The following is a 16,897-nucleotide window of genomic DNA, read 5'->3' as shown; positions in this document are numbered from 1 at the left end:
TGCTGTGGCACAGGGCCAGCTCTGGGCTCAAACAGAAACCAAAATTATCCTGTTCCAGACTGCTCCTTGGCTCCTGAGTCCTTAGGGCTCCAGACGGGTCCTTTGGAGCAGAAGTGGTAGTCCTACCTGTGCTCTCAGGTGTGTCAGCACTCATGGGAGACCAGCTGTCTCTCAGCAGGTTTTGGGCACCTGATTATACATTTCTGAAATGGAAATATGATAATTAGAAACCTCTTCAATCACGAGGGGTGCACACCAGAGACATTTCTTCACTGAATGTTTTGAGAGTGTAATTATTGCATATTAATCATACTAATTAGTTATCTTTGACACAAGAACAACTTTAAGCTATAAAAACATTTTAAACTTCAAAATTAGATAAGTCACTGAAAAGAATTATGTTCAACTTTTATGTATAAACTATTAAAGTTTTACTCTAAAATTAAGCTTGCCTTTACCTGTTTTGTTTCTTTAACATGAAGTCATCAGATGGCCTATCAAAATGCTGATAGACCTTGTAGTGAATATAATAAACATCACATCAAATAATAAATTGTGGTAACTATCATAAATTCCATGTATTTATCCAATACCCTCCGAGCATACTCCTTGAGCAGAGCTGGAATGGTTATAACAGCCCCAGACACCCTCAGTCTTTGCTTTCCCAGTACTGGGATTAAAAATTCAAGATATTAAGCTTGCCTTTAATGTGGGTATTGAGATTGAATTCATGTCCTCTTGCATGGGTGCCAACCACATAACTTACTGAGCTATCTATCCTGCTCTTGTTTATTTTTATATCTTTTACTTTCTTATGTTTAAAATACATAGATATAAATATAAATACATATATGAATATATATCAATAATTATAAATCAGCACTGATAGATGCATAAAGTATAAAGATTCATTCTATATGAAAAATTAACATCATGCAAGGAAGATGCACTAATTGTATGTGAGCAAAGTTTATATGTAATATAATATATATAATTGAAATTAAATTATCATTAATCTAAACTGAAGTGTTGTTAATCTATAATGTTAGGTATAATACTTAGAGCCTTTAATGACAAAGCAACACAAACAATATACTTTTAAAAGGAGGAAAATGGCATTCTAATATAAATATTTAACACCAATAGTAATGAAAGAAGAAAAACTACAAAATAAGTGAAAAACAAACAGCAAATGATAAGTATAAACTCAATCTTAGGACAATTATATAAATTGTAAATACTTACAAAGGCAAATAATTATTCAAATGGATAAATAGGCATGATACATCTATATAGTATCTAAAATAGACATACTTTATACTTCAAATTTTGGTAAAAACAAATTCATTAAAAGTAAAAGAATAACAGTAAAAGAAAGTATGCCACTCAATCTATATTCAAATGCTTTAATAGCTATACAAATATCAGAAAGACTATTTTTTTATTATTTATCATCTTATAATCTTAGTCCATCAAGAGGAGATAGCAATGATCAATATATATGCACCCAACAATACAACCCTAAAATCCACAAACATTGACAAAGTTGAAGACAGAAATAAATACTTTAATAAAAATTATGGAAAACCTCAATATCAAATATAAAGATTAAAAGATCATTAGGTAGAAAATTCTCAAGGAAAATGTGTTACCTCTAAGATACCATGATCTAATGGTTTCTGGAGAACTTTTCTTCCTGAAATATCAGAATATGTGTTCTTCTCAAATATGCATGAAACATTGTCCTGAACAGGCCATAAAATATGCTTCAAAAATTCAAGTCTTTCATATGAGAATTGAGTATGTCTTCAACCATAAAATGGACTCAGATTAGAAATCAACAAAGCACACTTCTATGTAAACAATCCTAGCGGTGCAGTTGGCAGTTATCTAGGGTCCACGTCATCGAGGCAAAGTATTTTAAGACATCTCTCTACACCCTCACGGCTGTGTTCCCTTTGACAGATCATGGGATAATCTCCAACATCTTGCTTTTGCTATTCATTGGAACTTTTAGCTGATTTTCCTTTCAACATTTGGTTTTTTATTCATATCACGTTGTTCTGAGTTCAGCACCCTTAACAGTCCCCTAATCTGAAGGGATGGGGCCTTCTTTTTGTCATCTTTTAAAGTCTGGCAGTATTCTATAGCAGATGAGAATTCAGATGATGTTGGTGTAATTCCAAGTTTGCTAACTGCTGGTCACTGCACTGGCTCTGTTCAGCTCGTCTCTTATTAGTCTGGACAGTATTTATGAAAGGTGTGATTGCTTGTCAAAATATGAAACTTGAAATCATTTAGGTAAAACTTTAGGCTTTTGGCTTCTTTGGAAAATGTGGATGATCTGGCAGCATGGAGTCTATGATCACATATGGCACCAGCTGGCTGGCACTAAATAACAACTGTCCCTGTGGATGGTCTAGGTTCTGTGGTCCACAGTCTTCACACATGTCCTCTACCCAAGGACCCAGGTCACTTACTATTATTAGCTCACAACTCTGTTTTTCATATAGAAGTATGAGAGGGATATGAAGAAGTGAATGTAGTTTATATGCACAGTTATATCAAAATGGAGGGAGGCAAGATCAGGGGCCATGTTTTTTCTGCAAAGCTGACCAGCTTAGTTCATTTATTGATTTGCTCACATTTATTATCTACTGTTTGTGGACACTACTGTAGTTGCTAAAGACAAATAGGTGAGGTGCTTCGACATAAGTACCTGGAGTTTGCATTCCAACCATCTGATACCCACAGTACTGTACATTTTGGTTTATACAAACAACAACAAATGATACCAGTAATCTTAAGACATGCACAAAGAATGAGGAGGGTGGGTGAGAAGAGGGAAGTGGGCTACCTGATTGGAATAGTGTTAGAATTCAAGAGTGAGTGGTAAGGACTGAAGGGATGGCAAAGATATAATTATTTGGAGTGTTCGTTTAAATAGTTTGCTGGGTTAATGAGAGGCTACCAGTTAGACAGCCAGGTCAAAGGAAGTCTGATTTAAAAAGAGAAAGCATATATTTGTAAAGCAAGATTACAAGACCATTTGAAGAGGACACATTAAAGATTTAAAAGGAGATTTACTCTCGAATAAAAAATATCACAATACATTCTAGAAGAGAAAAAGCAATTGGAACGTGTGCCGGACTGCGCAACAGCAAAAGAACTGGACCTTCAGTGTTGTAGGTGGGGCACATTAGGGAGAAATGGATCCACTTCAACAGATTCCTAAACCATGAAGGATTAAGAGGAATCAGACTATGCAGAAACCAATGAGAGGAGAACATGTAGGTGTCCACACATTTTTGTGTGTGGGTATGCAAACACTCCTGTGTGTGAGCGTATGTGTGTGTGTACATATGTGTCAGATTAGCCTGAGAGCCCAAGTGACCAACTTACTATCTTCTTTATCCAACTACACAGGAAGTGGGGGGTCTTAGAAGCTAAAGAATTTGAATTTGAACCATAAACATTACAGATTGAGCTTAACAAGAAAATAAACACAAGAATAAGCGAGAACAACAAAAATTGGGGCAAAAGCAAACTTCTATAGTGGACATGAGACTCTGAGATTAATACGCCCCCTTGCACCATATCCACACTTGCGAATACCTATTGTCAGGTGAATATAATTTACCATGTGTAAAATAAAAGTATTCTTATATCTACAGAAATAATCACTATATATTAATATTTGAAGAGTCCTTGGAGCTAATCATACTGAGCAGTGACGCCTCCCATTGACTCACCTTGCCATCATAGGCAGTGTTTTTCATCACAGTCATTCTTCAGTGTGAATGGCTGGCACAATTTTCCAGAAATTCGTTAGCTTCATAGCTTCCTGTATGGATCAGAGGCAAAATTATTGGAAAAAACTAACCCAGACAAAGTAGAGATATTCAGAGATGCAGGAGTTAAGCAGGTACCTAGAAAATGAGTTTTTAAACAGGAGAATAAAATAAAATAGCAAGGGAAATATATTTCTTTTAATTCTTGCTAATATACAGTCCTTCTTGAAAGATGTAAGTCTATGGTCATGTGACCCTGAGCATGGTTGATCTTTTTTTTTTCCATTTTATTAAATTGGGTATTTCTTATTTACATTTCTTTCTTTTTTTTTTATTAACTTGAGTGTTTCTTATTTACATTTCGAGTGTTATTCCCTTTCCCGGTTTCCGGGCAAACATCCCCCTAACCCCTCCCACTCCCCTTCTTTATGGGTGTTCTCCTCCCCATCCTCCCCCCATTGCCGCCTTCCCCCCCAACAATCACGTTCACTGGGGGTTCAGTCTTCAGTCTTAGCAGGACCCAGGGCTTCCCCTTCCACTGGTGATCTTACTAGAATATTCATTGCTACCTATGAGGTCAGAGTCCAGGGTCAGTCCATGTATAGTCTTTAGGTAGTGGCTTAGTCCCTGGAAGCTCTGGTTGCTTGGCATTGTTGTTCATAAGGGGTCTCGAGCTCCTTCAGGCTCTTCGAGTTCTTTCTCTGATTCCTTCAACGGTGGTCCTGTTCTCAGTTCAGTGGTTTGCTGTTGGCATTCGCCTCTGTATTTGCTGTATTCTGGCTGTGTCTCTCGGGAGCGATCCTGTCGGTCTGCACTTCTTTGCTTCATCCATCTTGTCTAATTGGATGGCTGTATATGTATGGGCCACATGTGGGGCAGGCTCTGAATGGGTGTTCCTTCTGTGTCTGTTTTAATCTTTGCCTCTCTATTCCCTGCCAAGGGTATTCTTGTTCCCCTTTTAACGAAGGAGTGAAGCATTCACATTTTGATCATCCGTCTTGAGTTTCATTTGTTCTAGGCATCTAAGGTAATTCAAGCATTTGGGCTAATAGCCACTTATCAATGAGTGCATAACATGTGTGTTTTTCTGTGATTGGGTTACCTCACTAAGGATGATATTTTCCAGTTCCAACCATTTGCCTACGAATTTCACAAAGACATTGTTTTTGATAGCTGAGTAATATTCCATTGTGTAGATGTACCACATTTTCTGTACCCATTCCTCTGTTGAAGGGCATCTAGGTTCTTTCCAGCTTCTGGCTATTATAAATAAGGCGAGATCTTATCTGAAGAGGTATAAGGTAAGAAAGAACGATGTCCAATAAAATAGTATTGTCAAATTCTGAAAACCTTGGGGTGACATTTAGATCTTAAGAGCTTTAAGGTGGAGAGCTGGAGACAAAGGAAATTGGAAACAAAATGGAATATCCACATATGATTCATGTGGTAAGGGAATAACATGGGACGTGGGATTTCCTTCAACAGTAAGTTTTCCATAGCTACCTCCAAGTTTTCATTTGAAAGTTCGCTTGGTGCTGTTGCTTCAACCCTACAAGTACCCTCCTTAAAGTCTTAAATAGTCTCAAGGAGAACAGTTAGGCATCTCTGGCTGCTTCTATGTTGATATAGTTAATTATGAAACACTACTTAGAATAATACAACTGTCCCCAGCAATTTAGTAAAATTTCATTTGGTACTGTAGAAATCCTAGAAAATACAATATCTCATTATTGACATTAACTACTTGGATGGAATTGACAGAAAAAAAATGTTTACTATTATTGCTTTTAGTAGAGCTGATCATAATAGTCAATGTTAGTATTAATAATTAAGTGAATGGTGCTTTATTTATATAACACAACTTAAGTTTTGTTTGTCCTTAAGTGATATGCTTCCTTACCTGAAAAAAAATAAAGAAGTGAAAAGCAGCTTCATTTCAAGATTGCAGAGTTTCATTCAATATTGCAGAATTCTTACATCCAATGAAAAGAAATAAACTCTTTACCCATTATTTAATGAAAATCAAATTCAGGATATGTGGCTATGTATATTGTGAATTTCTGTGTGTTTCCTTGTGTTTTTACCAAGACAATCTTGGCATTGAGATCGATATAGAAGGAAATTAAGACCATCCTTTGGCTTCTACTCTCTACAAAGACTAATTTTTCTAGAGTAAGGACAATACAGCCGAATCACATTTAATTTATTGTCATCATAACTTACTGGAAATCAATATTAAGAATTCATTTTAAAGGCTAAATTAGATTTTATGGCAAATTTTCTTCAGAAAATATTCCTTGATTTATAATCTTTTCAAAAAAGTTCTTCCCACTTTCTCTACCAAACCATGAAAGAAGCCCACTTTTATTCTTCCTAAATCATTGCTGTCCATCCAAAATCAGTGAATTCTGAGACTCTTCCGTATACTGTAGCCTACCCACTTGTCTATAAGCTTTAAGAACATCAGATGATTGCAAAAGGAAGAGAATAAGAATTTAAATTACATAGAAAATGCAGACCCAGATGCTTCCATATATCTAACAACCAAAAAAAAGAACAATAAATTATAATCCCATTGGAAGTAGCTATGACTGAGAAATTGCATTTCATAGAGTTTATACTTGCATTTCTTCCCTGGTCACCTTCAGTCTTCCTACAATCCTTATTTGCTTTCTTCCCATAGTAAGATATTTCCCAAAGGTCTTCCAGAGGAATACTCTGTAGCCGTCATGTTTCGGGTACGAAGAAGCACTAAAAAGGAAAGGTGGATTTTATGGAAGATTTTAAACCAGCAGAATATGCCCCAGGTAAGCCAGTAATTCATTTCATTGGGTCAGGTGGTTCTCTATTCTGTGTACCCAAATTTGGAGATAGATTTAGTATTCAAATATTATGTTGTTTAGGGGAATTGTCAATAGCCTTGTTAAGTAAAATAGCCTTGATGGTAAACATGATATGAGAATCTGGTGAATCAAAAGTTAGTGCTTTGCTTTGTCTTAAAGATCTATTTACTTTTATTTTATGTGCGTAAATGTTTGCCTGCATGTTTGTATGTATGTATGTATGAATGCATGTATATACATACACTATGTGCTTGTCTAATGATCAGAGAGGTCAAAAAGTAGCGTTGGATTCCCAGGGACTGCAGTTACATTTTTTTGCCACCAATGGGTGCTGAGACTTGGAACCTGCTCCTCTGCAGGAACAGCCATTGTGTTTACCACTGAGCCCACACCTTGAACTTCACCCCGTTTTTTAATTTTATCAACTATTTTATCCGAAGCCAGTGGAACTGCTTTCCTTTCACAGATGCTTCATTGACTGGCTTCACCTCATAATGAACTTCACATCCTCTCATGTGTATCATTATTAAAGAGATTTATTTCTTTATTTAAAATTCCTTTGTCAATTGAAAGCTGATATTTCAATATTGGATTCATCAAAAGAAACAAATATGGACCACATGCTTCATGCTAGAAAGATGAGAAGAAATTTAGGGCTGGGACAATGGCTCAGTGGGGAATGCATTTCTCATGTAAAACTGTGGATTGGAGTTTAGATCCTTAGGATATACATGAGGACCAAGTGAAGGTGGGGGCTCACCAGTTTGTCCAGCATTTACGAAAAGGGAGAAGGGATTCTCAGAGCAAGTTAGTTAGCAAGACTAGTCAAATTGATGAGCTCTGGGTTCAAGAGACCTGGATTGCACATACATACATACATACATACATACATACATACATTCATGTATACAGGCAAATATGCACATAAAATAAAAGTAAATAGATCTTTAAGACAAAATAAAAACAAACCTCTCCTTCACCAGATTCTCACATCATATATCATCAAGGCTATCTTACTTGAGGGAGACACCCAATGTTAATTGACTCCCACATTCTTGTGTACATATGTTCATTACATCTGCACACACGCACATGCGTGCACAAACACACACACACATGCATATATGTACCTATACACACTCACAGATGTATTTCACATATAGGAACACATATACCCAAGCAAAACGCACACACACACACACACACACACACACACACACACCACACGCATGCACATATATATATATACACATATACAACACATACATGCACATACACACATATACAACATGCACATACACATGTATAGACATATGTCCTCAACATATAGAAGCACATATACCCAAGCACACAAGCACACATACACAAACACATTCCAAAAGAAAATAAAGATTTTAAAAAGTAGAATTCCTGTTGTTCTGGAGCAGAAAGTGTGAGAGCATTTATGAGAGCATAGACAGCACAGTTATGGTATTGAGGGAAGCATGATGGGAGGTGTCTGAGCATAGACAGGAGAGGCTACCAATATATAGAGGGTGGAGAATCCAGGAGCACTTGTGGAGATGGCATGGAGATGAAGGGTGATGCAAGCATTCACTCCACAGACCTCAAAATGGCGTAGCATCACACACTTGTGCTCTCTTCATAATCATTGAGTACCTTTAGCTTTGGTTGGTCTTCTCACTGTTAATAAAGGTCATAAGCTTAGGACGAGATGCCCATTTGAACTCAAAATGCATGTCATTTATGAAATAACTTCTCCTTGCCATGAAAATTATTAAAGGTTTAAAAGGTCCAGGTCATTTTTCATGCATAAAGAAAGGCATATATTGTTTTTCATCTGAAACGAGCAACCTTGATATCTATATGCACATAGAGAACAATATAAGCATGTCTATGTATGTGATAATATGATCCAGTAGTATAATTTAAAATCATGACCTTTATACTTGTATGCTTACTTTATGAATATATAACAATTATATAGCTATAATTATGGCATTGATAATGTATAATGTATATATGATAATGATAATGTATAACGTAAAATAGTCACATATTTATATACACATACAGTCCCTTATATGCTCTTTTGTAAATGAGCTGACCACAAGAGATGCTGCATGCCGGCACACTTGAATCAAGGTACTCCGTCTTTTGTTTGCACCACTGTTGCAGGCATAGGTACCGTCTCACGGCTAGCCAGTTCTTCAGTTATGCCGTTATACACACAGAACTTTTAATTGTGTGCTTTACTAATTTTGAATGTCAATTTTCAAGCCATATAAAGATGTTCTCCTTATCTGCCTTCATTTTTTTCTTCAGATATCTGTAGTGATCGATGGTACGAAGAAGGTGGTAGAATTTATGTTCCGGGGTGCTGAGGGAGATCTGCTGAACTATGTTTTTAAGAACCGAGAACTTCGTCCTCTCTTTGATCGTCAATGGCATAAACTTGGCATTGGCGTGCAACCCCGAGTCCTTTCTCTCTATATGGATTGTAACTTAATTGCAAGTCGTCACACAGAAGAAAGGGACTCTGTGGATTTTCACGGAAGGACAGTTATTGCCGCACGAGCTTCAGATGGCAAACCCGTGGATGTAAGTTCTATCGCTAATGCTAGCAGGGAGCTTCCACCATTCCTAAACTAAAGCAAAATACCTTACAACAGCGGCTTTCTGGGACTGGGGATGTGGTTCGATGTGTAGAATGCTTGCATGACATACGGGATGTGATCTCCAAATAACCAGGAATGGTGGTGGTTCTTGGTGGTGTGTGCTTCCAACCCAGACAAGAGCATCAGAAGTTCAGGTCAGGGTCAATCTCAGTCACATTGTGAGTTTAGGGTCAGTGGGCTGCATAAGACCCAGTAGAGAGAGAGGGAGAAGGAGAGGGAGAGGGAGAGGGAGAGGGAGAGGGAGAGGGAGAGGGAGAGGGAGAGAGAGAGAGACAGAGACAGAGAGAGAGAGACAGAGACAGAGAGAGAGACAGAGAGAGGGGGGGGAGGGAAACCATTTCTTCCTTTAATGATTACAATACCCATCTCTCACCAATGTTTATGTTGTCATGTATGAAGAATATTTATTTTCAACTGTATTTTCACACGTAACTCTATTCTGTTTTCACCCATATTTTCCAGTCAAGCAATTTAAAATAACTGGATTGTACCTTTAAAAACTAAGATTATTAAGAGTAACTTTTAGTGAAAAAATTGAAAACACAACACAAAGAAAGTGTAAGCTTGCCCAAGCCTTTATGCTTTGAATAAAAGGATTAGGAAAAGATGAACTTTAAATAGTTCCAGACTGTCTGATGTTTTCATTCAAGAACAATAGCCAATTCATTCAAGAACCATATAGCAATTCAACTGCATTTCCCACAACTTATAATGTCTTCTTAGAGTTCCTTTGACAGAAATAAAGTCATTCAATCTATCAGTGGGTCACTTGGATGAGACGACATGGCCAGAAAACCTCTTACAGATAAAATGTCCTATAAAAATTACATTTTGAAGCTAAACTGATATAAATTTTACTGTTGATTTCCTTGCAGTGATCTTTTAAGAGTTTGATCTAGCTAAATTTAATAGCAAAATGTTTTTCTTATGGGTTAAATGATAAGAAAGCTTCCAAAAATCTGCTGTGGACATTACCAATAATAAATGCCAAAACTGTAAGCATCAAGGGCTGACAGGGAAATTGCACTTCAGAAATAAGAGCCTTGTGCAAATATGCCTTTGAGGGGGTTGCCCTTTATAAAGATTGTTTGGAAGTAAATGATGTATAGATACAGATACATATTCAAGGAAATAGGATTTTAAAGCATTTTTCTTAGGGGCATTGTATGAACAGATCAGAGAGACTGTCTGGGTTGAGGTCTTGGATGACCAGGAACAGAGGACAGAGGCAGAGCAAAGCAGCCTATCCTAGGGAGTCCATCAGGGCCACAGGGAGAGATTGCTGGCCCGAGTCAGAACCCCTGCTTGGATCTGCTAATTTGTTAGTATCTGCAGTTACAAAATAGATCTGGCAGAGTTGCTTGTTGCAATAGTATAGGGTTGGAACTGGTGGTTCTTTATTCATAATCTTTTTCTATAAGTTACAACATGGGACAAAACAACACAAAAAAACAATAACAACAAAAACTGTTTGTTTGTTTTGTTCTTGGCTTTCAAAACCTCCAAGCCAGCAGCAGGACTAAAATCTATCCATAAATGGTGGGTGTTACTACTGACGAATCATTAATCATAGGCCGTGGTCACTTATTTTCTATATTTTGTCCTGTCATTCTCTTGTGAGCTGTTTTCCATCACAAAAGTAGCTTCTTTGATGAAGGTTGAAAACTGCACTCATCGTGAATACAAATATAAATAATTACTATTAAATTGAAATCCTTTAAAATTGATAATCTACCTTTAGTTAAGTAAAACAACTCCTAGGCTGTACTGACATATGATAGGGTTTCAATGCCTGGTGCATAAGTGTGGTATGTATGTGTGTGGCGTATTCGTGTATTCATATGTGCTACATACATGTGAGAGTGCAGACAGGTATACTGTGCAGGTACATGAGAGGCCAGAGCAGGGTATTGGATGTCTGGGATTCTTTCTGTATCATTTCCTGCTCTTGAATCTAGATCTCTTGGTGAGCCAGGAGCTCAGTTTTTCAGATAGGCTTGCTTACCAGTGAGCACTCAGGACCACTTGTCTCTACCTCCAACAGTTGGGTTATATAAAGACACACATGCAACCATGTCAAATTGTTGACATAGGATCTGGGAATTCAAACTCAGAAGATGACGATTGCAGAGCACCCTTGCCACGCTGAGCAATTTCCACAACCCTCACTTACCCATCATTTTGATAACAGTGATTAAAATAAACTTGTTATAAGCTAAGTTAGTTAATTATAATCTTCATTCTTTATATTGCATAATTTGTATCCCATGTCCAACATTTTATTAGACTAAGTATTGTACTTAAACTCCTCAAATGAAAATTCATCTCAATGACCTTGTAAAACTCCTATAAATATGGATCACTGAGTCTTGCACATTTTCCTGTTACCCATATACGGAGGCTGCTAATAAATCCATACGTTTTCTGAAATGTCTAATGCTTTCTACGAGCCAAATTTATTTTGTCAATCTCAGTATAGTACACATTAGGGCATAACTCCTGGATTTCATTGTGTGGGTAGGAGGAGGACAAGTTAGAGATTCACAGCTAGTCAGATGTCTGTTTTCTATAACCACAGATGAACTCTTATAATAATTTGCTTTTCCTATATAAAATACATATCTAATAACAACAAAGTGATACATAACCAAGATCTTTTAAACTGTTAATAAAGAACTACAGAGAAAGGGTCAGGAGAAAAGAGGGAAGGAAGCAGGGAGAGGGTAAATCCGATTCATGCTCTACACTAAGTCTAATACATAATTCTTTGTTAATTACAACCCTGAATTCACAACAGTAGGCTACATTCAGGGCTCCAGGCAATGCTTGCTATTATACAGTATCATTCAATATTTCAGTAGTGTAGGAGTTGAAGATGATACACTTATTATATCTATATTTATTTTATCAGTGATAAGTACCGTTAATGATTTCCTAGACAATTTTCCTGATCTTTCCATTAAAGTTATGGTTGGCTTTTCCATGAAGTCTATTCATCTCTTGTCTAAATGTCAAAAAGGAGAATTTTCTACAAATAGAAGAGACTTTTGTAAAACAATAAAATTGTGAATCATTTGGTTTTTGTGCTACTGAGACAGGATTGCTCTGGGTAATCCAGACTGGTCTGAAATACCACATATAACCCAAGTTAGTCAAGTTGGCACTCTCTTGTGTCAAAGTCATCGATGCTAAGGCTTCAGGCAGGTGCTACTGGGTTCAGCTTACTAAGGAAAATACTAATATAAAGTCCATAGGCTTTCTGCAGACTTCATTAAATATAGGCAAATATTAATTATCTTTTCTCTCTATTGAAAATGGCACGTGTACTTCATACATCAAATAGGACTCTTAGTCCTAAAGAGAAACCATTTTCCTTCACTTTTGACCACCTCTCTGCAAAGTTTTACTTTTACATGTAATTTTGTAGAGAATTCCATTGTACAATGGCAGTATATATCTAATTAAATGCTTGTGGGTTTTCTTTTTGTTAATTCAATATTTCATTCTTATTGCTTGAGACAATTAGCCAAGCTTTACCATTGTTTTTCATTCACTCATTTCCTGTATCTAATGACCTTCCTCTGTAGCTGACTGTTTCTCAAGTGATCCTTAAGGCAATGAATCCTAAATTAAAACCTAACATTATAAATATGTATCAGTCATTTATATTAACTTTCCTTTTATTTCTAGTTAAATTGCTGTAGTTAATAATGCCTAAATTTGACTCTCAAAACCAATGATGTACATTGCTACTTTCTTTTAATAGATTGAGCTTCACCAGCTCAGAATCTACTGCAATGCAAGCTTCCTAGCTGGAGAATCGTGTTGCAACTTATCGCCTACTAAGGTAGGTTCGTTTTCTTACCATGTGAAGCACAAGCAAGTGTGTTATCTTTTAGTTACCGTTCGTCATCTGTAGAGCCTATGTATAGGGCACCGTGAAGTTTCTCAGTTGAAGCTGGCTGTGTAATCTATTCTCAGTATGGTGCTTAGAACCTGCTCACACTTCAACCACAGGGTTGCACACTAAAATTTGATGGTGATTTGTGCTCACATTGGCCTCAACCTAGTGAGAAGCAGCCTTAATGTATACCTTCCCTTGCCCTGTACTGTTGCCTTGTCTCAGCTGAGGCCCCAGATGATGGGAGGTGCTGTCAACATTTGTCAGATCTTTCCCTTTTAATGGACTCCCACATCTTAAGATTAGTCAACCCTTGTCTAGTTTTGCTTTGTGACACATTTCCATTCCCTTTGTCCTCGCCCTGCCATTGCCAAGTACATTTTTACGTTATGCCCAGCCATCATGTCAACTGCCTTTCTAATACACATTCTTTCCCCTGATAATATCACCAGAATGAGTCTCAAAATCACTGAATTGCATATATATTTGTTGTCTTCTAGTAAATATTTTTTTTGAGCGTTGCTCTAGTAAACACTGCACTAAGGAAAAAGACTGGCAGATATGAACAGGGTCCCAGTCTGGTCATCTTTTTCTTAAAGTCCTAAGTGATTCCTTGTTGGCAATAAAACATCAATCCAGTGAATTAGTCTCCCATACTAAATATTCTTGACCTCATTCTACAGCTATCACTACTGTATCTATGAATTTCATTCCAAGAAAAAAAATCTGGTGTTCTCTCAGTTTCACTCTAATAGTCTCTCATGCTGTGTCCCAATTTATGAATATAATTATAGTTTCTTTAAATTGATTAAAATATAAATAAAACAGTAACTGAGGATTTACTTTCAAATTCTTTTATTATCTAGCGATTTGTCAATGCATAATTATTTTGTTTTCTACTACTGTGATAAAATACCATGACCAAAGCTAACTTATGGGACAAAGAGTGGTTTGGTTTTATTTATTTATTTTTTTGGCTTATGGTTCCAGAAGAGGAGTCCATAATGGCGGTGGGGGAGGGGAGGCCTAGCAGCAGGCAGCTGGAGCCAGAAGCTGAGAGATCACATCTGTCTCAAACACAGAGTAGAGAGAATGAAGAGAAAGTAGACAAGGCTATGAAGTCTTCAAAGTCCTCCACAGTGACATAAGTCCTCCAGCAAGGCACCACCACCTCCTCAAAGGGCACCACATACTGGGGACCAAGTATCGAAATATCTGAGCTCCTGGGGATCTTTTCTCCTTCAAACCACCACACAGCAGGAGAGTTTCATTTCTCAATTTGTCAACTACAAAATCAAAGGCTTTCAAAACGGAATAATTTAAAAGAAACCTCCCCAAAAGAACATATGAAAATCATAAGTCCAATATTCAATGTTTTGCTTCTTTGGATCTTAATTTCTCCAAATTTCTACACTTACTAGGAAATCCATATGAAATTTTTAATCGGTGATTTTTTTTTAGTTCAAAAACTCTTGTAACTCCTCTCATGTGGTTTGCGCAGTAGAGTGAAATCTAGCCAAATAACTCAGAGTCTTTCAAATATTATGCCTTGCTTATATAACTTGGCTGTATAAAGCATATCTCAAACCCAATTTATGAATCTCATTCCAAGCAAAGTGAAAGTCTGCCAAATATCTTTCTATAAATACCTAAAAAGATAGCTTGAATGCCAGTCTACAGACTTGAAATACCGAGGCTTCCTGAACCTACACCTTTAATCATGAAGGTTTTCTTATTCTAAAACTTTGTTGTAAGTAATTGTCATCATGCTGTATTGGGGTTCTTAACATAACTATTTTATTTCACTTAAAAGTAATTTAATGATGTTTTTATATTTGTAAATGTTATGTTCATCATTATTCATTGACTTATGTTAATAGATTTCTATGAAAAATGGGTTAGATAGAAATAGACGAAGAATTGGATGAAGTCGCTTAAGTCTAACATGACTTCACACATTAATAGTCTACTTCACAGTGCTAACCTTAAAATTTAATAAAAAAAATAAATAATGATGTTTACAAGGATTACTTGCCAATCAGTTTTACAGTTGAAAATAACTTAGGACTTTATTCCAAGTATGTAAAAATAAACAAACATCGTATTTTTCATGTTGATGATCATTTGTGGGGATAGCATCCCCGTTCACTCCGTAATTAAAAGTAAATAGAAGTCTGACACATTTTACAAGCAGGAATACATAAATAAGATAATCTAAAAGCCATTAAAAACAGTTGATGAATGTTTGAAACCAACTGTCTGCTTTCTGTTTTCGAAAAATGTCCTGGGGCGGGGAAGGGTAGAGGGGTGCCCCAGTGGTTCAGAATGCTTGCTGTGTAACCATGGCAAGCTGAGATCTTGCTCTTCTTTTAGCCTAATACTCTAGTGGGTGGGCAAACAGAGCATCACTGAGGCTTGCTGACTGCTACCCTATCCCAGTACTGCAAGCTCCATGTGTCAGGGAGAGACCCTGCCTCAAAGAATAAGGTAGAACACGATAAGGGAGGGCAGCTAGCTCCCTTGACTTCTGTGGAAGCACATAGGTCCACACACCTACATACACATAAACTACACACATATTGACAGTCACAGTAAGTGTATTGATAAGCACATAAATGTCTAAAGTCAGAAAAGTGTCATTCTATCTGTGCATTTAAAATTTTTATATGTTAATATCAAACCATACTGATCTATATGTTGATATTTTATTGAGTACTTCAAAGGTGAAATTTATTCCAGACTATCTATGGACACACTCCACCTCTAAGAAGTCAGATTTTTCAGTCTCTGAAACAATCAGATTGTACATGACTGAATATGAAAGTAAAAAGTACATAGAAAATAATAAATCATCTGGGAGGAATGAATTGTCTGAGTAGCAATCCTGTTTCATCTGAATATAATTTTTAGGCCTTTAAATTGAAAATGTATTAAGATCCCCAATGATCATCAAGTCTAGAAGTAATAAGCATGGAATTCCTAGGGCTAAATATGAGAATCTGGTCACAGTGTGTCTGGGTGCGCAGTTTATTGTGTGTTTTCTAGATACAAGTATTAGAGTGACACCTATTATTCAAAAGTCACTTATAAATTCTACTTTAGAACATTAAGGAAGGGAACAAACATCAGATAAGAAGACGAAAATAAAATTTACCCTGGGCTCATACCACATTAGCTGGCCATTGACTCTTTTATTTGCAGAACATGAATGTGTTTTCTACTCATGTATAATTTGAAGTATACAAGGCAACCAGGAAGTTTTTCCCCCTGTTGCTTATTTTCACTGACACTGCAAATACGAGTTAGCCATGGGGAGTAGTGTGATATGAGTTGATGAGTTGCCAAGTAGAGAGGATACATCGAAATTCTCTTTAGAATCAATATATGATACTTCCTCTATATTTAAAAGTATTTATTTTATCTGAGGTCCACATCAAAAAATATTTATTTTAATTGTGTGTGTGTGTGTGTGTGTGTGTGTGTGTGTGTGTTGTGTGTGTTGATATGTGTTCGTGAGTGCAGGAGCGGAAGAGACCATCCAAGGCTAGAGTAACAGTTGTGGTAGGCGTCCAGATGTAGGGGCTGAGAACTGAACTTGGGTTTCCTGCGAACCAGCCCCAGCTTTTAACTGTGTCTCTCCAGCCTCTTGAATGAAATTAGACAGGGAAAATTCTGCCTCTTTAT

At 36.8% G+C, this 16,897-nt stretch overlaps 1 protein-coding gene across 4 annotated transcripts in view; it reads left to right on the top strand.

Moving 5' to 3' along the window:
- Positions 1-16,897, top strand: part of Col19a1 (collagen type XIX alpha 1 chain) — a 348,475-nt gene that overhangs the window by 52,648 nt on the left and 278,930 nt on the right. For all 4 annotated transcript variants that reach the window (XM_087567043.1, XM_087567044.1, XM_087567042.1 and 1 more), the window contains 3 exon segments: positions 6,475-6,598; positions 8,960-9,235; positions 13,079-13,159. In XM_087567043.1, the coding sequence (XP_087423169.1) occupies positions 6,475-6,598; positions 8,960-9,235; positions 13,079-13,159 (481 nt within the window).

The sequence above is a fragment of the Rattus norvegicus genome, chromosome 9 (assembly GCF_021556685.1).
Source record: "Rattus norvegicus strain SHRSP/BbbUtx chromosome 9, alternate assembly SHRSP_T2T, whole genome shotgun sequence".
NCBI lineage: Eukaryota > Metazoa > Chordata > Mammalia > Rodentia > Muridae > Rattus > Rattus norvegicus.
The sequence above is the reverse complement of the archived record's forward strand: the minus strand, read 5'-3'. Positions and strand labels throughout refer to the sequence as shown.